The 24,012-nt window shown below is 42.2% G+C and overlaps 1 protein-coding gene across 1 annotated transcript in view; it reads left to right on the forward strand.

Annotated features, from left to right (window-relative positions):
• Positions 1-857: 857 nt before the first annotated feature.
• LOC135516059 (TBC1 domain family member 22B-like) overlaps positions 858-24,012 on the forward strand; it is a 186,590-nt gene continuing 163,435 nt past the window's right edge. The window contains exons 1-5 of the mRNA XM_064940060.1: positions 858-1,035; positions 1,777-1,833; positions 6,159-6,342; positions 6,512-6,749; positions 8,154-8,318. Coding sequence (XP_064796132.1) covers positions 974-1,035; positions 1,777-1,833; positions 6,159-6,342; positions 6,512-6,749; positions 8,154-8,318 — 706 coding nt within the window. The 5' untranslated portion in view covers positions 858-973. The remainder of the gene's footprint in view (positions 1,036-1,776; positions 1,834-6,158; positions 6,343-6,511; positions 6,750-8,153; positions 8,319-24,012) is intronic.

Raw genomic sequence — 24,012 nt, forward strand, 5'->3', positions numbered from 1 at the left:
GAACTATATTTTAAGACAATTAATAACAAAAAAACTGTCAGAATTATTAGTGTATGTATGTCCCTTAAGTTCTTTGTGTAATGTGATATTGTACCCCCTAGCCCAATTGTCCTTTGTACATTATTTATATATGCTTGTGTTCCTACATGTACTTCCTGTATTGATTTGTTGTTAATAAAAAAATAAAAGTCGGACATTTTCCGAGTTTCCTATACCGACTACCATGATAACGCAACATTATACCTCAGCGACATTTGCCGCGTTCACGAAGCTTGTCGGAACTATGAACCTTGGAAATGCCCGATTTGCTGAATCGTTCATCGCGGCACGTAAATAACTTAAACCAGGAAAGTAGTCGGACATTTCCAAGTTTCTAGTATCGATTAGCATATAAAAAAATGTTATTCATTTTTTAATTTGTTTTATTTAATACCCATGTAGAAAAGTCTGTATACATACAATAAATACATAGACAATGATACCATATGCTAGGGGGTAACGTTACAACAAATGACAGATTATACAAAGACCGTAAAAGAAACACACATATTGATTGTTTTAACAGCTTTCTTATTAGAGGAATGTAGAATGGTCTTAATGTACTGCTCGAATAGAAATCACTGAAGAGTGATTTTTTTTATTAGTGAATTTACATGTATGAATGTGAAACTTTGCCATTAGCACAATTAGATTTATGAGGTAAAATGCTAGTACGTGAATTCAGCAACTGACAATAGTTGAAATCTGACGTCAACCGCGTCTCAAATCACTTTCGGTAGATCGTACTTGTGATTGGGCGATGGCTAGGAAATGTGAAACGAACCAATCCTTGCAGCGCTTGCTCAGAGGAACCCAGATCCAACATGGCGGAGGGAACTGGGTGTAAATAAACACTCGTTAGACGTTTTAAAAGCTATAGCTAACAACACTCGCATTTTTTTGTGTGTATGACATATTGTACTGGGGAAGTAAAATGTCAACTGACGGAAACAAGAAACAATTCTGGAAAAGAAACACAGCTAAGGTCCCTGGCAGGTTAGTGACGTGTTCCTTCTTGTTAGCTACATTTACTCACTGCTTGATAGCTAGCTACGTTGCACTATTGAATCTGAAAATGCATATCACACTGACTGTAACGTTAAAACATTAACATTTTCACATACCAATAATGATTTCTTGCTTTATGTTATACTTTATGGGGTTGTCAAACGTGTGCATGTGACAGTGATTTCAGAGAACATATCAACAGCCATTTGCTAGCTTAAGGCTAGTATAATTTAGTCGGATAGGTAAACAGCTAGCTTAGCTAACCAGCCTAACATTCCTTGCTAGCCAGTTCGCTAACTTGCTAGGGTTTTCATTTAGCTAGCTAGTAGCCTTTTCTGATTGAGCTGACTCGTTGTCAGAGCGTATTGTAAACACACCAACAATGAAATAAGACAACTTATTGAACTTCTTTCTGATGTGTAGCCATGTTTCAAGTAACTTCACATTTAGGTTAGCTAGCTAACTTACATGCTCATCAAAGAATGAAATGGGGCATCACATTGCCAACTTATGATGTTTTCAAATGAAACCCGAGTAAACCAAAGTTAGTCTGCTCATTCATGCTCTACGACTTTGCTCCTTATTGGAGTGCACTTTAACTGAATCAAGGCATTAGTTGACAGAGACGTGTTATCCACTGTTCACTATAACACACTGTAATACATTCATTCAAGAGATTTCTTGTCAAAGCATAGCAATTGGTCACTGTGTTTTCTTTCCTCTCCACAGCATACAACATGTGTATGGTGCTCAACATCCTCCTTTCGACCCTCTTCTGCATGCTAAGTAAGTGTCTGATTAGTTGTACTGTATAGGCCCAACAGTATGTCTGAGTCACAGATGACACCCCATGTCCTTCTATTAATGCACAATATAGGGAATAACGTTGGGACATTCTATAATGTCTATAATATTGGGACATATTCTATAATGGTGACTGTTGGTCCTTTGATGGGGATTTAAGATGGTCATTCAGGTTGAAGTAGTGAACGTACCTGAAAATCCAGTCAATAAACTGGGTGTGTTTAGCACTTTCAGAAAATACTGAGGCCAACATTCAATGCTATTGTAACTTGCTTAAGCCTCATACAGCGACATTGCGTTTTGGTACACCAGAAGTACATTAATTTCCAATGGATCACTGTGTTTTCCTTGCAGCATTGCATTGCAGAGACAGTTTCAGTGCATTCTGTGTGGTGCATACATTGTATTTATCGAACATATGCATCAAATTGTATGGCTTGACAGAAATGGTAGCAGAAGGTGAATGTTGAACTTTTGCACAGATATCCAGATGATGCTTCATACCATTTTGTGCAATGACGCTGTCAGTGTGATCTATGCGTTAGGGCTATTGTAATTACAGAAACACTGCATGTCCTAGTTTGACTGTCTTTTTAAGCACCCGTTTGACTTGATTGAGAATAGGGAATTATGTCCGCTCCACTTTAGCCTGGCTGTCTAACAGTTTAATCAACACTAGCTACATCGTTGCCTTGCCAAGACAACAGCAGATTGGCTAAAGGGCAATTCCACTGTAACAGAATTATGCTTTGACTGAGTTTTTTCACTTTCAAATGTATGCCAAACAAAAAACAATTCAAAGTTGACCTGACCATACAAATCTATGCTCAATGACTATGGTAACGGAATTAGGGTAAAATCTCCCTTAGGTTTTTATGAGACCACATTTTCCAAGAACTCTGAAAAATATTGGTTCCGAATTAAGATTCAAAGATGTCTGCAGAAAGATTGTGGTGTCAGCTATGACATGGTACCTTGTTTGATTTAAAAAAAAATGTTGGTTATTGAACTACAGTCAGTGAGTTGGATTTACACCCGGTAATATAATTATGGTATTGGCATTACAACATGGCTCTTTGACCTGTACTACACAGAAATGCATAATTATGGATATGATGTTATTGTCTTCATATTTTACGAGTTTGAACAGCACAGAAGATGACAGTCCAATACAGCAGAGTAGAGTTCAGTAAAGTATAGTACTGTATTTTACTGTCCTAAATTATACTGTACTATTGTATTGGACTGTACTCTACTGTGCTCTACTCACTGTACTGTGCTCTACTCACTAATCTGCACTGTGCTATTCAAACTTATGTCTACGATACAGTAGGTTCAGATTTGGTCTAGTCCGTTTTGTTTGTGTGTTAACGTCAAGGTCAGTTCATGTTCATAAACGTACGGTGCTGGTCGGTGCTCAGTGGGTGAGGATGCTAGTTAATGTAAATGAAAAGGGCCTCCCAGGTGGCGCAGTGGTTAAGGGCGCTGTACTGCAGCGCCAGCTGTGCCATCAGAGTCCCTGGGTTCGCACCCACCCCCGCTCTGTCGTAACCGGCCGCGACCGGGAGGTCCGTGGGCCTAGCGTCGCCCGGGTTAGGGAGGGCTTGGTCGGTAGGGATGTCCTTGTCTCATCGCGCACCAGCGAATCCTGTGTCGGGCCCGGCGCAGTGCGCTCTAGCCAAGGTTGCCAGGTGCACGGTGTAGCCTCCGACACATTGGTGCGACTGGCTTCCGGGTTGGATGCGCGCTGTGTTAAGAGCCAGTACGGCTGGTTGGGTTGTGTATCGGAGGACGCATGACTTTCAACCTTCGTACGGGAGTTGTAGCGATAAGACAAGATAGTAGCTACTACAACAATTGGATACCACGAAATTGGGGAGAAAAAGGGGTAAAATAAAAAATAATAATAATGTAAATGAAAAGAGGGAAAGGAGAGGGGTCATGGGTAGGTGTCAGTAAGACATTAACTGGAATTCAGACTGTTTTAACACTCTTGGTTAGACTACCAGACAATAGAAAGACAAAAATTCATTTTGAGCTGAACATAAGTGTACCAGTGGAAGGGAGGACAATAGTAGGTGACTGTGGTTTGTGACTTATTATTTCCCATTGTAGCCATATCAGTTGCAGGTATTCCATTACTGATTTTTTTTCGTGGGGTTATTCCGTTACCAATTTGGTAACGGATTACGAGTTTTAATTACATAATTATTAGTAAACTAAATTTATATCAGTAAAATCACTAACTACTGGTAGGTCTACCATTCCTTGTTTCTTCTGCTAACTTTCATTTTCCTCCCTTATGAGGAAGAGTAATTTGAAAATATCTTAATGGTATCAGTTTTTGGTAACAGAATTACAAGGTACAAGACAATATTTCTTAAACTTACTGAAGGTAAGCAATTTCTCCAATACTAATATGATATTAGTTGTCAGGGGTCTATACATCAACATTATGGTCTTTTGATGTATTTCTAACACCGTTGACTACTTTTTCTCGTAGATTTTGTTTCTAAGATCCCTTTTCCATTATAATTATTATTTAACTTTTTACCCCCCAATATTTGTGATATCAAATTGGTAGTTACAGTGAAGTTCCATTGCACAACTTCCGTACGGACTTGAGAGCCGTGTGTCCTCTGAAACATGACCCTGCCAAGCCACATGGGTCTCCCTCATGGGTCTCCCGGTCGCGGCCGGCTGCGACACTTCCCCCTATCAAGCCCGGATCTGTAGTGACGTCTCAGGCACTCGGGAGGCCCTTTTCCATTTGATTATCCAGAAATCAAAGCCTTGACTATGCTGAATTTGTAAGATGGAAATGGTTGAAAAATGTATCTATGCCTTAATTTTCCCCAAATATATAGCTTTCATTTGACACAATTTTATATGTGCCTATGAACTTCACATGTTGGTGCTCATGTGTCCTTTTTGATGGAAATTCCCTAAAGCAGAGACAGACTGATACCTAGAAGGGCTTACTTCTCAGGCTGCCTGGCACCGACTATATATTTGTTTATGATCTGTCTTATCACCACTTGACATCCTGTTTAGGTTAACACACACAGATCCAAGTTAGGCCTAATCAAATACTCTATATAGGTAACAGTATAATATTCTCTCTGCTGGCTCTCTAGGCTGTGCAGTCCAGTCTAGCACAGTTCTGAATCTCCACCCATCTGCTCACATACCAGTATACCAAGTATATTCTCCCAACTGTTGGTTGTGGGTTGACAAGGAGGGAGCGGAAATACACGAAGCAGCTGATCTTCAGTAATAGGCTTTTGTTGTTTTGCCATTGAGATTAAAGTGCAGCACGTTTAATCATGTGGTTATGTCCACAGAGGGGTTTATTTCAGTTACTTGTTATTGTTAGGCTGAGTTCCATAGTTTTATCACCTGTCAGGAGTGGGCTAGTGACAGGCAGAGTCATATTGAACTTGGCTTTGCTTTTGTTATGCTAATGCTTGGTTTTGAATGAAAATAATTAGATGGAAAGGATGGGTCCCCCCTCCCTCTCTTCTTCCACGTGTGCTGTTTTTCAATCTTTGGTGCACACCTGAGTTTCATGGACATGAGAGGAAAAAGGATACATTTAAATGGACTTTTTATTACATTTTCCCCCTGAAGAAAACATCTCTCATACACAAAGGAAGGTTTTCTGAGAGATTGTATTTTTAATTGATTTCATCTCTGCGCAATGATTGTGTACCTTTTACAATAATCATTTTGAAATCATTTAACTAGATGCTGACTCATTGATTGTCCTTGTGGAATGTTTTTGTGGTTGTCTAATTTCTTTCATTATCGTCATTCAGTTTTTTCCAACATTATCGTCAGTCAGTTATTTTCAACATTGGCTCGCTGCGTCAACGTGAGAATATCCATCCGTAGCCTGTCGATATCAAAGGCACACCTGCAGTCTGACTAATATAACTTAAAAAGGACCCGTGCATTTTTGGAATTTAGTACATGATTATGCTCTGGCTGAAGTAGGCACTTTTTGACAAACTGTATTTGGCATTTGAATCTTAATGCCATCTAATGGACAATTGAAGGTTGTTTGAAGTTGCCTTTCCAGAGTGAATTTGGCTCCCTGTCTTTAATCTTTCATGGCCCTTCTGTTCATCCTTATAAGTTTTTCACCTGTCCTTCAAATCACCATTATTACCAACCTCTTCCACCTTCTGCAAAAAATAACATGAATTTGAAAATACATGAATCTTTTTGGTGCTTTTTGATGTCTTCTTTAATGTTTTGGATGACTTCTAGTACCCTAAACTTCTCCTTATGTTTCTCCCTCTCAGTCTAATCAAAGCGGGCAACAAGCCCCAGACGACACCGGGAGGGAAGTCAAAGAAAGCCACCACCTTCCAGGAGTTTGAGAGCATCACCAGCGATGCCTGGGACGTGGGGGATGACGATGACGAGCTTCTCGCCATGGCCGCACAGAACCTCAACATCGAGGTCGTCATGGAAACAGCCAACAAGGTGATTCTGTGATGTAAACATACACAGCAGTTAGTCATCCTTGGGTGTTTCAAAGGCGCTTATTATGCACTCATAAGACCTTTTTATGTTAACATATAAGCCCTTATAATACATTCAGGTGTTTGTAAGGAGTTCAAAAATGTAATGTATTGTTATTATCATTATGCAGGTTATCGAGAACCACAGCAAGCAGCAGGAGAAGCAGAGACAGGACGATGCCGGCGCGTCAGAGCTGGAGGAGAGAGAGGAAGAGGACGCAAATGAAGAAGAGGTGGAAGAAGAGGAAGAGCAGGGGGAGGAAGGGGAGGAATCAACCCCTGAGGTGTCGTTTGCCTCTGAGCCCAGCCCGCTTGGCGATGGCAGACTTGTGAAGTCACTGAGTGAGGCCCCCATCGGATCACCTAAGGGTAAGTTGACATCTGTCGCACGTTTCTCACTTCTCGCTCTCCCGCTCTCTATCTCTCTTCCTCTCTATCCATCAATCAATCAATCAACAAACAGACAAACAAACAAACATGTAAGCTTCAGGTGAGGTGACAGATGCGACTATCAACTTCCTAACTGTCTCCAGTCTCCACCCGCTCCTTCTATACACAATATTTCCTCTCTCCTTGCCTCTGCTCTGAGCCTGTTAGGCTTTTCATGTTAATTTGTAAGTGTGCTAACAGCAGCAGAGGGTGGTGTTTGTGTTGTGCAGTAGGGAATGCCTGCCTGCTGTCTGGTGGTGCAGGAGATAAGAAAGCAGCCCGTAGCCGCCCTGACACCAGTAGTTATCTCCATGGAGGAGACACTGGCTGAGCAGATACTGTCTCGTGTCTGCTCCATTCACCTGTGTTGTTCAGTACACACACACACACACACACACACACACACACAAAGACAGATGCACACACACACATACTGCCCCCTGCTCACACACTCCTTCCTCCTGTGAGAGACGACATATTATCTCTGATTGTTCTGCTCTCTATTATTGAGTCAACTGTAGTGTTTGGGTAAATTATAAATCATGGTGATAATGCAGTGCCTGTTGAGCTACCCCCTCTCTTGTTCTTTGTCTGCATGAAGTGATAGTACTCACACACTCCCCTTTGCATGCTGTGTTCAAACAAAGCAGCCACCTTGAGCTCAACTCATCACATAAAACCTCAGTGTTCATTTTCCTTTCGTCACATCACTATAATCTTGTTGTGACTATCTGGTAGCTCCTCTCTACCCCCTTCTATGCTCTCCCGTCTGTCTAACCTGGCACTCCCCTGCCTCCCTACCTTCTGATGTGTTGTTTTTGTCTGCTGCTGTGGTCTGTCTCTGTGGACCCAGCTGCCTAGTCCTATATTCGATAATGGCCCACTGCAAGGCTTTCATTAGGCTTCATCACCCAGCCTGCACTCAGGCTGCTCTCTGCTCATGGACAGACAGACAGACAGACAGACAGACAGACAGACAGACAGACAGAGAGAGAGTGGGCTGACCTTGACCCTGCAGCACTCTACACCCTCTCTGGGTCCTCCACTGTCCTCCACTGTCCTCTACCTTCTGCTGCTGGGAAAAAACTAGACTCTGCCCTGTAATTGCCTGAATTCGGGGTTTTCTGTTGCTGGAATGGAGAATGGTGGTTGGGTTACACAGTATTTGTGTGTGTCTGTTTGACGAGTGACTTCAATGGGTGCTCTCGGAGAAAAGGTGCTTGCAACAGGTGTGTGTGCGTGTTTGTCTGTGTGTTTTTGCATGTGACCAAGTGTGTGTGCATCTTTGTGTGTGTCTGCGTGTTTATTGTTCTCAGTATCTGTCCCCTCTCTCTGTTTATCCAGATGTGTCGCTCCACAGACAGCAGTCCCTGCCCCACCGGCCTACCATCCCCATGGTGGCTCGTATAGCTGACCAGAACACCTCCGGGACCCCAGCCATGACGGAGAGAGAGGCTTCTCGCCTGGACAAGTTCAGACAGGTCCTGGCTGGACCCAACACTGACCTTGGTATGTTTCTGGATATTAATTACAGATCTAAGATCAGACGCCTGTGGTCATAGGGATCATTGAACCCACAACGTTTGAAACTCTGATATGTGCTTTGTGTAGGAACTTTACCGCTTAACCACACAGGTTCACCCCAATCCTGAACTAAACCATTTGGGGGGAAAAGATATCTGATCCTGTATCATTGCTTTGGGTTACAACACCTCTCTGTCTCACCTTGCTAAGATAAAGACATCCTCTTTTATTTTTTATTTTTTTTAAACACCATTCCCAGCTCTGTGGTATTGAACTCCATATGAGAAAACAAGCAGTGAAACATCTGCGGTGTTCTAACGATGCCATATGAATAGCTGAGGGGGAACTAAGCTCTGCCATCTGGCCTGTGGCCACCGTGCATAATCCAAGGGATTCAAATGATGATTTTAGTTTTTACTTGCTCGTTCTTTAGCTTACTTCTACTGTACTTCTTTGAGATGTTTTTTATTTTATTTATCCTTTATTTAACTAGGCAAGCCAATTAAAGCAAATCTTATTTACAATGACGGCCAAACCCCGGACGACGCTGGGTCAATTGTGCGCCGCTAGATGTGATGCAGCCTGGATGAGATGAGATGGTGCTTAACTTGTGATCCAAGGCCATAATGGGGTAACGGCAGTAGCTTTGGTATAGTTCTTCTATGGGCATTTATATGGCCGATTTGAAAGTTTTATTGGTTATGCTTTCAACTTCTACGGGCTATTCTGTGGAGGATTTTAAAGTTCTATGGGTGATTTGAAGGAGTCTATTCACCCTTTAACTCCCACTTGTTCTCCTATAAGTTTCAGGGTCATGTTCTTTGTCAGTCCCCTAATCTTGTCTGTCTTATCAGCTCCGTCCTGGAAAGGCATGGGGGCAGATCGCTAGTGAGTTGCATTGGAGCTGCTCGGGCGTGTGCGCGAGTGTGTACGTGTTGTCAGACTCACTCTTAGCCCTCTTGTACCCTTGATGATTTTCCCTGCAGTCGTCTTTGGTAATGCTCTGAATGTCCTGTGTGATTGTGTGTGTGCTGTCTGTTCCGCCTCAATGATTCCAGCTTCCGTCGTTGTGCCTGAGCCAGAGGTGAAGGTGTCTTGGTGAGGTTATACCTGTGAGGGAGTCAATGCTATAGAGTCATTGTGATAGCGCTGATTCAACCCACTAGCTGTATCATTTAGTGAGGCTTAGTGTCACCGACTGTCTGTCTAGTCTATACAACCTGAAGTGAGCTACAAGTCATGAGGTGGTTCAGGGTCGTGCAGAGACATATGATGGCGTAGGAGTGGGGTAAGTGACGCGCTGAATGTCAAAAGACCACGTCCGATTTTGAAAGGCGAAGACCATAACAGGTTCACCTTTTTTTTTGCCACCTGTTCCTTTTCAATAGACACATTTAACCTGGACAGCTCATGACTAAAGAAGGGACCACTATATAGAGCTCAGTTGATACACAAACAGTGGCAAGTTTTTTTTCAAGTTTTAATGTCACATGTACAAGTACAGTGAAATGCCTTTCTTGCAAACTCAAAACCCAACAATGCAATAATCAATATCAGGAGAAATAAGAATATGAAATACACAAAGTAAGTAAGCATACTATATACTGGAAATATTTAAGTCAGTTCTTATACCATATTTACATGGGCGGTGATACTGGAGTGATGGAGGTAGATATGTAAAGGGATTAGGCAACAGGATGGAAGATAAGATAAACATAGTAACAGCAGCTTGTATGTGAGCGGGTGTGTATAGTCAGTATAAATGTATGTGCATATAAAATGTGTGAGTGAGAAAATCATGGAGTGAGTGTGTGTGTTGGTGACAGTGTGTGTGAGTGTGCATAGAGACAGTGCAAGACAGTGTAGATATTTTGTTAGCTATTTATCAGTCGTAATGCTTTGGGAGAGAAGCTGTTCAGGAGCCTGTTGGTGTCAGACTTGAAAATAGTCTATGGCTTGGGTGGTTGGCGATTTTCCTAGCCTTATTTTCACACCGCCTGATAGAGGTCCTGGATGGCTGGGATCTCGCCCCATGTGATGTACTGGGCTGTCCGCACAACCCTCTGTAGCTCCATGCAATTGAGGGCGTTGCTATTGCCATGCTAAGCAGTGATGCAGCCAGTCAATATGCTCTCAATGGTACAGCTGTGGAATCATTTGAGGGCCAATGCCAGACTTTTTTTAAACTTCCAGAGGGGGAAGCAGCACTGTCGCGCCTTCTTCACGACTGTGCGTGTGTGTGCTTGGACTATTTTAAGTCTAGGGATTTGGAAGCATAGGAACTTGAAGTGGTCTACCTGTACCACAGACGCTCCATTGATTTGGATGGGGGCGTGCTCACCTCCCCCCCCCCCACTCTGTTTCCTGTCCACGATCAGCTCCCTGGTCCTGCTGATGTTGAGGGAGTGGTTGTTACTCTGGCACCACACTGCCAGGTCACTGACCTCCTCCCTGTAGGCTGACTCATCATCGCTGGTGATCAGGCCTACTACCGTTGTGCTGTCAGCGAACTTGATAATGGTTTCATGCGTGGTCACACAGTTGTGGGTGAACAGGGAGTACAGGAGGGGACTAAGCACACACCCATGTGGGGCACCTGCATTATGGGTCAGCGTGGCGGAGGTGATGTTGCCTACCCTCACCACCTGGGGTTGTCCCATCAGGAAGTCCAGGATCCAGTGACCTTGGGTGTTCAGATCCAAATTCATAAGCTTGGTGACGAGCTTGGAGTGGACAATGGTGTTGAACGCTGAGCTGTAGTCAATGAACATCATTCTCACATAGGTATTCCGCTTATCTCGGTTAGTGAGGACAATGTGGAGTGCAATTGAGATTGCATCATCTATGGATCTGTTGGGGCGGTATGCAAACTGGAGTGGGTCTAGGGAGTCTGGGGTGAGGGAGTTAATGTGTGCCATATCCAGCCTCTCATAGCACGTAACGATTACAGAAGTGAGTGCTACAGGGTAGTAGTCATTGTGGCATGAAGCCTTAACGTTCTTAGCAACAGGATTGATTGTGGTCATCTTAAACATGGGGATTACAGACGGGGACAAAGAGATTTTGAAAATTACTATGAATTTGCCTGCCAACCTTTCTGTGCATGCTCTGAGCACGCGCCCTGGAATACCATTGGGGGCTGTGGATTTGAGGGTGTTGACCTGATTTAAAGACCCTTCTCACTTTGGCCTCGGTGAGCGAGATCACCAAATCCTCTGGGTCAGTGACACCAGGCTCAATGTTGTTGTCAAAGCGTGCACAAAATGCATTGAGTTCGTCTGGTAGAGCGGCATCGTTGGGCAGACCATGGTTGGACCTTCCTTTGTAATCCGTAATGGACTGTAACCACATGCGGCGGGTGGCAGAGTCTGTGCAATGACCATTTCTCAACAGAGTGAATCACGGGTACTTCCTGTTTGAGCTTCTGCTTGTAAACAGGAAGTAAGTCACAATCTGATTTGCCGAATGGCAGACAAGGGAGGGTCTTGTTGCATTCTTGTGGGTAGAAAAGCAGTCGTCTAGGACTTTATCGCCCATAGTGGCTTTGGAGATGTGTTGATGGAAGTTGGGCATCACGTGTCTTCGTGACGGCAAATTAAAATCGCCAGCAACCAGAAAGGCAGCCTCTGGGTGTAGGTTGTCCTGCTTGTTTATAGCCTTGTACAGTTTGTTAAGCGTCAGCTTGTTCTTTTTATTGTCCTGAGGTGGAATGTATACAGCATTCACGATAACAGCTGAAAACACCCTTGGGAGGTAGAAATGTCGGCATTTGACCATCAGGTATTCCAAGATGGGTGAGCAGTGGGTCAACACTTCCACCGAGCTGGAATTAACACATCAGTTGGACTTGATGAAGAGGCAACCCCCCCATCGATTTCCCCGACTCCACTGTCCTGTCCTCCCTGTGAATGGAGAATCCATTGAGTTGGATAGCCATGGGGGTATCTTGTCCGAGAGACGTTTATGAAAAACAAAGAATATTGCAGTTCCCCCTTACAAAAATGTACAATGGAAAAAAATGACAGGAAAATACCATGGTACTTTCCTGCCATGGTAGTACAGTGAAAAAATATGGTACTTGGCTAGTCCCGTGTAGGTCAGTTGGTAGAGCATGGCACATGCAACACCAGGGTTGTGGGTTCATTTCCTACAGGGGACCAGTACGAAAACGTGTGAAAATGTATGCTCTCACTACCTAAAGTCGCTCTGGATAAGAGCGGCTGCTAAATGACAATTGAAAAATGTACTCACGTGATGCAACCTTGAGTACTTCAAATGCAAAGCGTAGGGCTAGTTCCCTCTTAAACCCCTTTAGCTCATAGTGAACCACAACACACTTGGTCTAGTTGTGTACCCTCTTAAAACATGGGACCTGGATAGAGTATGGTGAGAAGAATGCATTCTGAAACCTTGAATAATTAAAAAAGTTAGTTTCTGGTACTTCTCTCATCAATACAGTTTTCAGTTGGCTCTCTCGCATTCAACTGACTTGGCTACTCGTATACGATTCTAAATAGCCAACATACACTATATATACAAATGTATGTGGACACCCCTTCAAATTAGTGGATTCGGCAATTTCAGCCACACCTGTTGCTGACAGGTGTATAAAATCGAGCACACAGCCATGCAATCTCCATAGCCACACATTGGCAGTAGAATGGCCTTACTTAGAGCTCAGTGAATTTCAACGTGGCACCGTCATAGAATGCCACCTTTCCAACAAGTCAGTTTGCAAAATTTCTGCCCAGCTGGAGATGCCGCGGTCAACTGTAAGTGCTGTTATTGTGAAGTGGAAATGTCTAGGAGCAACAACGGCTCAGCCGTGAAGTGGTAGGCCACACAAGCTCAGAGAACAAGACCGCCGAGTGCTGAAAATCGTAGGTCCTCAGTTGCAACACTCACTACTGAATTCCAAACTGCCTCTGGAAACAACGTCAGCACAATAACTGTTCGTTGGTAGCTTCATGAAATTGGTTTCCATGGCCTAGCAGCAGCACACGAGCCTAAGATCACCATGCACAATGCCAAGCGTTGGCTGGAGAGGTGTAAAGCTCACCATAATTGCACTCTTGATTAGTGGAAATGCGTTTTCCGGTGTGATGAATCTAGTAGTAGTCTGACGGACGAATCTGGGGTTGGCGGATGCCAGGAGAACACTACATGCCCCAATGCATAGTGCCAACTGTAACTTTTGGTGGAGTAGGAATAGTGGTCTGGAGCTCTTTTTCATGGTGTGGGCTATGCCCCTTAGTTCCAGTGATGGGAAATCTTAACACTACAGCATACAATGACATTCTAGACGAATCTGTGCTTCCAACTTTGTGGCAGTTTGGCTAAGGCCCTTTCCTGTTTCAGCATGACAATGACCCTGTGCACAAAGCGAGGTCCATACAGAAATGGTTTGTCGCGTTTGTTGTGGAATAACCTGACTGGCTTGCACAGAGCCCTGACCTCAACCCTATCGAACTCCTTTGGGATAAATTGGAATGATGACTGCGAGTCAGGCCTAATCGCCAAACATCAGTGCCCGTCCTCACTAATGCTCTTGTGGCTGAATGGAAGCAAGTCCCCACAGCAATGTTCTCACATCTCGTGGAAAGCCTTCCCAGAATAGTGGAGGTTGTTATAGCAGAAAAGGGGTGACCAACTCCATATAAATGCCTGTGATTTTTGAATGAGATGTTCGACGAGCAGTTGTCCACATACTTTTGGTCATGCAGTGTATACATTCTTATCTCATAGATACATTTTCATTATGTAATTATTTTTATTCACTGGGTTGCTAAAACCATGAATGCTGATTGGCTGACAACATTTATTTTTACTGCTCCAGTAACGTTGGTAACCAGTTATAATAGCAATTAGGCACCTCAGCGCTTTGTGGTATATGGCCAATATACTACGGCTGCGGGCTGTATACATGCACTCCGCGTTGCGTCGTGCTTAAGAACAGCCCTTAGCCGTGTTATATTGGCCATATACCACACCCCCTTGGGCCTTGTTGCTTAAACATATCCCTAAAAACACCAAGTTACAATGTTTCCCTTTGTGTATGTGTGAATGTTCGTTGGTCCTGTCACCATGACTATGATAGGCTAGCTTGACTGAAGCTAACTTTACCTGACGTTATCTTCTATGCTAACGGACTTTTATTAATTAATTAAACTATCAAAACATCATCGGAAAATTACAATTGGCTATATTATTACAATCCCCTTAACTTGGTGTTTCATACCCTATGCTTTATAACTCTCTCACCGTAATGGTAACATTTAAAATATTTTGTTTTTCTGGTGGTTCTCTCACTGACTCACAAACTAGGCACTCTAGCGCAGGAGCCACTGTAGCGTGAGAGCGTGTGAAGAAACCACTAGAGCGAGCGGCTCTCTCTGTGGGCCAAAATAAGCACAGCACCCCTTGACTATAACCACTGTAAATTATTCCAAAATTCCAAAGATAAGGCTACCAGATATCTCACATTCTCCCACATTTTTCAGGTTGGTAACACAGGGAACCCAAATATGAGCAAAAAAAAAACAGTACTATTAATACAGAAAGTATTTCCCCTTTTTCACAGCAACAGTTTCCCTTTTTCTTTGACATTACAGACAAACTAGGACCAACAATGGTAGCCTGCCTCTGACTTTATTAGAAATTTGCCCATACAGGTAAATAAATCATCAATATAATGCCAACCAACCTCTTTTGACCTTGTGGGGTTTATTTATTTAAAGCATAATTATAAACGGTAAATCACAATTAATAAAGATGGTACCGTATGATAATTTTTGGTTGAATTTGTAATGCAGTTTTAAACCATGCTATTTCAATGAGGCAATACTATGGTATTATTTAGGATCATTGCAGTACTATCATACTTCAAAGCTAAAACCATGGTACATTTCCATGATTGACTATATCATGGTATAAGTGAAAGTATCATAGTAGGACCATGGTACATTTTTGTAAGGGCCGAGAGTCTCGTTTGTAGCAAATCTTAGATCGGAGGTCATCTATCTTATTATCAAGTGACTGTACATTAGCCAGTAGAATGGAGGGAAGAGGTGTCCGGTTTTCCCTTCGCGTTAATCTCACCAGGATCCCCCTCTCTTGCCTCTGTAACGCCGGTGTTTTCCCTTTCGGGTAGCCCAGGGCAGATGAGTCGAATTAGAAGCCGGAATTGGGGTAAGTAACTGCCAATCTGATGTTCAAGAGTTCTTGTCGGTTGTAAGAAATAGCGGATACATTTCACGAAAATCGAGTAAAAATAAATGACAAAATAATCACAAAATAGCAAAGTTGGGTCTAAGCTTGCAAAATGGCAGCAATCCAGGATGGCGAGGTCATACGAGGATTTAAAGCCATCCATATACTGATGCATGTCTTCATCTGTCTCTCTGTTATTCTAGTGTCCTGGGAGGAGGATGAGAGAGAGAGAGAGAGAGATGGATGGAGGCCGGGTCAGGCAGCAGGGTACAGTCAGTGATTCTAAGCCTGTCAACATTGATTATACCAGGCCTGCAGTCGGGATCTGCTTTTTAAATGGAGTTGTCGCTCCTTTATTACATATCCAAACTGACTAGTGTTAGCAATTTACGTTATTCTTCAATAACACAAACTCCAAAGCAAATCAGGGGGAGAAGAATAGGTTTATTTGAGAAGGACAAATCAAGATGTTATGCTGGGAGGTAGATGTTCAGTCTCTCCTCTCCTCAGGTTTTCTCCACTGAACAAAGGAACAGAATGCCATTTATAGCCCCCCATGTACCAAATGTGGAAGACAACCACATGACTAAGCCTAGATCATCTGGAATGTAATCATGATATTTAGCGCCCTCAGTCCTGATCTTTTGGATTAGGTCAGTTATTTCCTCAGAATTATCAGGAATATAAACACAGTATTCAGAAGATAATCAAGGGCCAAACGATTTTGCATTGCCACAGACTGAGATGGCAACCATCTCAGCTGTAATTAACTCAAGACTCTCAGCTGTACTATTAGCTAGGATTTCCAAAGAGCTAGCCTTATTAATAACTTCCCGTGCTATTTTAGAAATACCATCAGTGGGAAAATCAATCGCAGAGAATCTCTCCATTTCTGTAATCCCACATTTATGACTGTGTGAAAAAAGAGAATTCACAGAACGTCTTACCCTAGGGTACGACATATCCCAAATAACACGACCCTTGCCTCAACTTTAGTAACCAGGAATAGGCATAGGATCCGCAGATGAAGTAAGTCCCATTAGGAGCTATCATGCCATTATTGAGGATATTACTGAAGGTATTGGCATAAAAAGTAGTCATAGTGTTATTACTGAGTCAATTCAGCAGACGTTAGACATTACACGACCTTAGTACCATCACAGGTAGATCTGTTGTCTGATCACACTTACTGTCCTATTTTGACAAACGCATGTGTCCTGGTGCAGTTGATACAAATTCCTAGAGAGTGACCTATTAAAACATAACCACCCAACAGGGGCATGTGTAATAACTAGGTAAGGTGGTCGCTGATTAGTGTCATTGGTAATCTCAATTGATGGAAGGAACTGCAGAATTAGGTACTCTCACATGTTGATACTCAACATTCTCATCCAAATTATTACCAATAATCACCTTATACCAATTAACATCTCTCCATATACCCAACATTTCACTATGGTTAAAAGGAATAGCCTTTCATGGAATGCCTGCCCTTGATATGTTTTTATTTGACCTTTTATGTAACTAGGCAAGTCAGTTAACCTCTAGCGTCGAGCAATCCCGTACCTGGGAGCGTAATCATAGCCTCAAGCTCATTAGCATAACGCAACGTTAACTATTTTTGAAAATCGTAAATGAAATGAAATAAATATATTGGCTCACATGCTTAGCCTTTTGTTAACAACACTGTCATCTCAGATTTTCAAAATATGCTTTTCAACCATAGCTACACAAGCATTTGAGTATTGATAGCTAGCAATAGCATTAAGCCTAGCATTCAGCAGGAAACATTTTCACAAAAACAAGAAAAGCATTCAAATAAAATCATTTACCTTTGAAGAACCTCGGATGTTTTCAATGAGGAGACTCAGTTAGATAGCAAATGTTCAGTTTTTCCAAAAAGATGATTTGTGTAGGAGAAATCGCTCCGTTTTGTTCATCACATTTGGCAAAAAAAAAAAAAAAAACGAAAATTCAGTCATTACAACGCCAAACTTTTTTCAAAATTAACTCCATAATATCAACAGAAAGATGGCAAACGTTGTTTTAGAATCAATCCTCAAGGTGTTTTTCACATATCTTTTCGATGATAAATCATTCGTGGCAGTTGCCTTTCTCTTCTGAACCAAATGGAAACGTGCATGCAGCTGGAGATTACGCAATAATTTCGCGAAGAGATGGATTGATTGACGGAGAGAAAGAGGGAGCCTATAAGGAGCAAGTGAACAGACAGCGAGAGAAGTGTTGACAGAGACAGATGGTTGTGTTGTCCAGTGGTTGAGGTGGCCGACCTGGTTTTTGTCCTGGTCTCCCCTCTGACATCACAGCATCTGTAGCACTACATAGCCATTGATCAGTCCTTTCACCACCAACGGAGCTCGCTTAAACCTCCATCTCTCACACACTGTCGCTCTTTCTCGCTCAAACCTCATCTCCTCATCCCTTTCTCAATCACACAGCTATCTATCGGGGGAGACTCTGCCCTCTAGTGTAGTACGACTGCTATGACTCTTGTCCTTGATGTTGGGGGAAGTGTGTGTGCGTGTGTGTGTCAGGGAAGGTGTGTGTGTGTGCGCGCTTCTTTCTTCAGCCTGATGGATTGCAGCCTCGTTTGTGGGTCTAGCCCTCCATCATGTTGTGATTTGTCTCCAGAGTTGTGTGTGAACAACTGACTGACTGCTCCACTCTCACCTGTTTAATGATTAGTAGATGAGTCATGGGAGAGAACGGGGCTGAAACCCTTAGGCCTAAAAAAAGTAATCATTATTTTTCTTGTCATTCCCAGTTCCCATGCTCCTAATTTTCTTTTCAAAATCTTTGTGACAATCAGGTACTTTAGTTTTTCCAGATGTAATATTTAGTTTTTGTATCTAATTCAAGCAATCATCAGCCATCTGTGTTTGTGGGTGGGTGTGTTTTGATGTTTAGCACTAGTGCAGTCTGTATGTCAGGATTTCTGGGTTTCTCCAGACAGAGCAGTGAACCTTGCAGAGGTAGGCAGGCTGACAGCGGAACAGAGGAGGCTTTACAGCACTAAGGCCAGATAGACCATGGCAAGAGCAGGCAAAACCCATTTATCATCACTGAGAGCGAGAATATGAATGGATCTCATTCACAGCCTCTCATCTCTTTCATTTGAACTCTGTCTCCCCTTCTCTCTCCCTTTTGCTGTCACTTTCTCTCTCATTCTCGCTATGTCACCTGTTTCTGTCTCTCCCTCTTTCTAAAGAGATTCGATGTGACACTTTTTGGGGATTATGTGGCTACAATACTTCCAGTTGATTTGGGCATCCAATGTATGGGACATTGCAACTTAATATTTGCTAGTCAGCCTGCAAAATAAACACTTCTACGATAAATATGACTAATCTAGAAAATACAGTATATATTTCCTGAAAAACTGTGGACTTAATTCAGCTGTATAAAAAGATTTGTAGCCTAACATAGTCGTTTGATTTTTGATATATACTGAACAAAAATATAAACAACAATTTCAAAGATTTTACTTTTATTGTTCATATAAGGAAGTCAGTCAATTGAAATAAATACATTTGGCCCTAATCTATGGATTTCACATGGGGCACAGCCATGGGTGGGCCTGGGAGTGCATAGGCCCACCTGGTCGGGAGCCAGGCCCAGCCAATCAGAATGAGTTTTTCTCCACAAAAGGGCTTTATTACAGACTGAAATACTCCTCCGTTTAATCAGCTGTCCGGGAGGCTGGTCTCAGACGATCCCTCAGGTGAAGAAGCCGGATGTGGAGCTCCTGGGCTGGCGTGGTTACACGTGGTCTGTGAGGCCGGTTGGACTTACTGCCAAATTCTTTGTGTCCCCAGCACAAAGTGCTACTTGTAGGCAAAATGAAAATCTGACCCACTTCTATTCATAACTACATTGTTGAATGTAAGTGACAACTTTATACTACTACATTACTAACTAGCCAGTTAATTATTCTGTGTCTTAACCAGTCTGATTTCATTGATCTGTTGCACGTTATCTTGAATGGGCCAAGTCAGCTGCAACATTTTTTCAGGTTAGGGAAGTTGGAGCTAGCGTTTTCAAATTGGGCATGCTGGCTAATATAGAAAAACTTTCCAAATCTACTATTTTCCTTAAGTTATCAAACAACATTTTTACATTACAATAAAGTAAATGGTTTAAAGTGTCAAAAACAATCAATCAGATTTTTGTTGAATTTTTGGTATTTCCCCCAATAGAGTTGGTGCGACATCTGAAGGGTTCTCGTTGGCCGCCTCACATATTGAATTCTTTTATAAAATGTTACAATGTTTTACATCAAGGGTGGTCAACCATTTTAGAAAGCAGTTGCTCAACCTGACCTTGATTAACCTCTTGATACTCCCCACCCCGGATCCGGGATCGTGAATAAAGCCTCAGGCTCATTAGCATAACGCAACATTAACGATTTCTGAAAATCGCAAATAAAACGAAAATAATGCACCTGCTCTCGAGCTTAGCCTTTTCTTAACAACACTGTCATCTCAGATTTTCAAAATATGCTTTTGAACCATAGCAAATCACTAATTTGTGTAAGAGTATGCTAAGCTAGCTTAGCATTTTGAGTAGCATTTAGCACGCAACATTTTCACAAAAAACAGATAACCAAATAAATAAAATCATTTACCTTTGAAGAGCTTCGGATGTTTTCAATGAGGAGACTCTCAGTTACATAGCAAATGTTCAGTTTTTCCTGAAAGAATCTTTGTGTTAGAGAAATCGCTCCGTTTTGTACATCACATTTGGCTACCGAAACGAACCGAAAATTCAGTCACCAAAACGTCAAACTTTTTCCGAATTAACTCCATAATATCGACCGAAACATGGCAAATGTTGTTTAGAATCAATCCTCAAGGTGTTTTTTCACATATCTCTTCATTGATATGCAGTTCGTGGAAGCCTGCTTTCCCCTCAGAATCGCATGGAAAAATACCAGCAGTTGAAAAAGACGCACCAATTTCGACGGAGGACACCGGGCGGACACCTGGAAAATGTAGTCTCTTATGGTCAATCTTCCAATGATATGCCTACAAATACGTCACAATGCTGCAGACACCTTGGGGAAACGACAGAAAGGACAGGCTCATTCCTCTCGCATTCACAGCCATATAAGGAGACAATGGAAAACGGAGCCTCAAAAATCCTGCTGGTTTCCTGGTTGCCGTTTCATCTTGGTTTTGCCTGTAGCTCCCGTTCTAGGGCACCCACAGACAATATCTTGAAGAACACAAGAGAATATCTTGTTTAAAACGGGAACGTTTTTCATCCAAAAATGAAATTGCGCCCCTAGAGTTTCAAGAGGTTAACTGACTCTGACGTTTGAGCAGGGCTGGATCAAAAGTCTGAACACCCAGTAGCTTTCCAGACCGAGGGTTGAACACGTGTTTTATACAGTTGCCTAACATGTATTTTACTGTGTGTGGGGGGTTAAGTGCCTTGCAGAACGACAGTAGGCTACATGTGATTAGAGATTAGCCTCCCAGTGTCGATACCCCAGGGTTGTGTGTACGGAAAAAAGTATGAAATATAAGCTTGAAATGGGTCGGCACGGTCTAATTCAGGGGTTCCCAACTTAGAGGGCACCAACGTTTCGTGGGTAGGTGCGGGGCCTTCCTTGATTTGCCCTAGGAAAACGCGACTCTGCACATTGGGATATCTTTTTGATTTGTCTCTGACATTCAGAATCGGAGATACGACTCTATAAAGTGGAGGAGTAAAAACAAATTGACTTTGCATGGGAAGTATTGTTATACAATGTGTGACTCTGTCGCTATCAATTCATCTAGTCATTTTCTGTAAAACATCATGCATAATTAAATTGAGGGTTAATATAAATGATCATAAAACATATTTGGTAGCGGAATACAATTTGGTTAAATCTAGTCTGCACTTTATTTTTCTTATCCATTTTATAATTGTATTATGATAGCCTACCTAAACTAAATCATGAGTCTGTTTAGACTATGTAGAATTGCATTAAATTAACTTCAAAACAAAAGTTTCCTACGTCCCTCAAATTAAACAATCAAGCTGAAAGTATTTTTAATAAAGGCTATCTCAATAAACAATAATAATAAGAACGCTGGGAGGGTGTGACATTTTTCAAAGGTGAAAAAGGGGGCCCTGGGGGGAAAAACGGTTGGGAACCACTGGACTGATTGATTCAACAACTTAAAACGCATATCTAAGTTGAGCTTTCTTATCAAAGATAGCTGGCTAACTCATTGATCCTGCTTTGGAGTTTACCCAACTGAAACTCCCTGGCCTCAGGCAGGGGTCTAGCTAAGCACTGATTGATAACCGATAAAAATACTGTGCATGGGATGTGTCTGAAAGGGCACCTGGTCAAAAGTTGTGTAATATAGGCCTATGACAAATAGGCTGCCATTCCAGACACAGACATGAATCATTATCTTAATCTAACCTCCTTTTTTGGGATAAAATATATCCTCTTTGAAAGAGGAAAGTTAGGCTAGTTCTGCCCCTCCCTGCCTTCTGACTGAAACATTTGTATTTATTATGGATCCCCATTAGCTGCTGTCAAGGCAGCAGCTACTCTTCCTGGGTTCCAGCAAAATGAATGCGGTTTATACAATTTTTAAAACATTACAATACATTGACTGTGTGCCCTCAGTTGACATCAGAACTCAAAGTGGGCATCTAATTCAACTCAATTCTGACATTTTGTTGAAAATCTGTACCAGGACTGCGTTTCTGATGTTTTTCTCCAGTGTGTATGAAAATTAGATGCAAGTATGATCCTCCAAAATATGGTTTTCTATGAAAAAGTCTTAGAGTTGAGTTGTCTATTAAGACGATCATCCAATGATGAATATCCTGGAGAGTGGACCGTAGAGTAGGAGCGCAAGACACTCATCCCGCAAAAACATTAACAGCATCTCAATTTTGCAAAGTTGAACCACTATAGTAGCTCAAGTTTCTGCCTGTTGTGGTACAGCATTTCACAGACCTCAGTGTTCATTTAAGACCAGAGGCTAAATGACAAGTACTGTGATGATTATGTCTCTCATGGCGATGCCCTAGGCCGAAAGCTGCTCAACTGTAACTGGTCTCACCAGGCAGGCCCTCAAGTGCCAGTTGTCTCCCTCTTCTGATTGCTAATTCCTTTGTGCGTTATTACTTAGCACACAAAGTCATGTGTATGGTAACCAATACAAGTTGTTTTTGCCTGTCCAGGCCAGTAATATGTTAAGGCTACTCTGAAGTAGGCCTAAGTTCCTAACTGCTGTTGAGCACCAACTTGAGTTGCTTTTAGTGTGTTTGTGTCCTTTCGACTTTATCAACAGCTTTTCATCCCCATTGGAGGAATCCAGACTTGAAAGGCCTCTGGCCACCAACGATGGAATTTTTCCCCAGTTGAATTTATGCAGTACTCAGTGGCTGACGAGCTTCTTAGGAAAGTGTGTGCAAAAGCTGCTGCCTATTGGCGAATCGAACGGGTGTGCTCGCATATTACCTTAAAAGACCTTCGCTTGAGAAACGAGAAAAATAGTAATAGTACTGTTTGTCCATTTTGAGACGCTGTATACATACACTTCCTCAAAATAGTCTGAATTAATCTAAGATGACTCTTTTTACATTTTAGCCGAGCAGATAATAGTCACACAATTTTACATCTAACTGAGATGTTTGTTGCAGTATCTCTCAATGAAAAAGTTTGAATGAAAACCAGTCGTCATAATATACAGTGCATTCGGAAATTATTCAGACCACGTGACTTTTCGCACATTTTGTTACGTTACAGTCTTATTCTAAAATGTATTAAATACTTTCCCTCCCTCATCATTCTACACACAATACCCCATAATGACAAAGGGAAAATAGGTTTTTAATAATGTTAAGAAATTTAATACAAATAAAAAACAAAAATACCTTATTTGCATAAGTATTCAGACCCTCGGCAATGCGCCTCGAAATTGAGCTCCAGTTCATCCTGTTTCCATTGATCATCCTTGAGATGTTTCTACAACTTGATTGGAGTCCACCAGTGGTAAATTCAATTGATTGGACATGATTTGGAAAGGCACACACCTGTCTATATTTGGTCCCAAAGTTGACAGTGCATGTCAAAGCAAAAACCTAGTCATGAGGTCGAAGGAATTGTCCGAGAGCTCCGAGACAGGGTTATGTCGGCACAGATCTGGGGAAGGGTACCAAAACATTTCTGCAGCATTGAAGGTCCCCAAGAACACAGTGGCCTCCATCTTTCTGAAATGGAATACATTTTTAACCACCAAGACTCTTCTTAGAGCTGGCCACCCGGCCAAACTGAGCAATCGAGGGAGAAGGCTGTTGGTCAGGGAGGTGACCAAGAACCCGATGTTTACTCTGACAGAGCTCCAGAGTTTCGCTTTGGAGATGTGAGAAACTTCCAGAAGGACAACCATCTCTGCAGCACTCCACCAATCAGGACTTTATGGTAGAGTGGCCA

Source organism: Oncorhynchus masou, chromosome 27 (genome assembly GCF_036934945.1).
Source record: "Oncorhynchus masou masou isolate Uvic2021 chromosome 27, UVic_Omas_1.1, whole genome shotgun sequence".
Taxonomy (NCBI): Eukaryota; Metazoa; Chordata; class Actinopteri; order Salmoniformes; family Salmonidae; genus Oncorhynchus; species Oncorhynchus masou.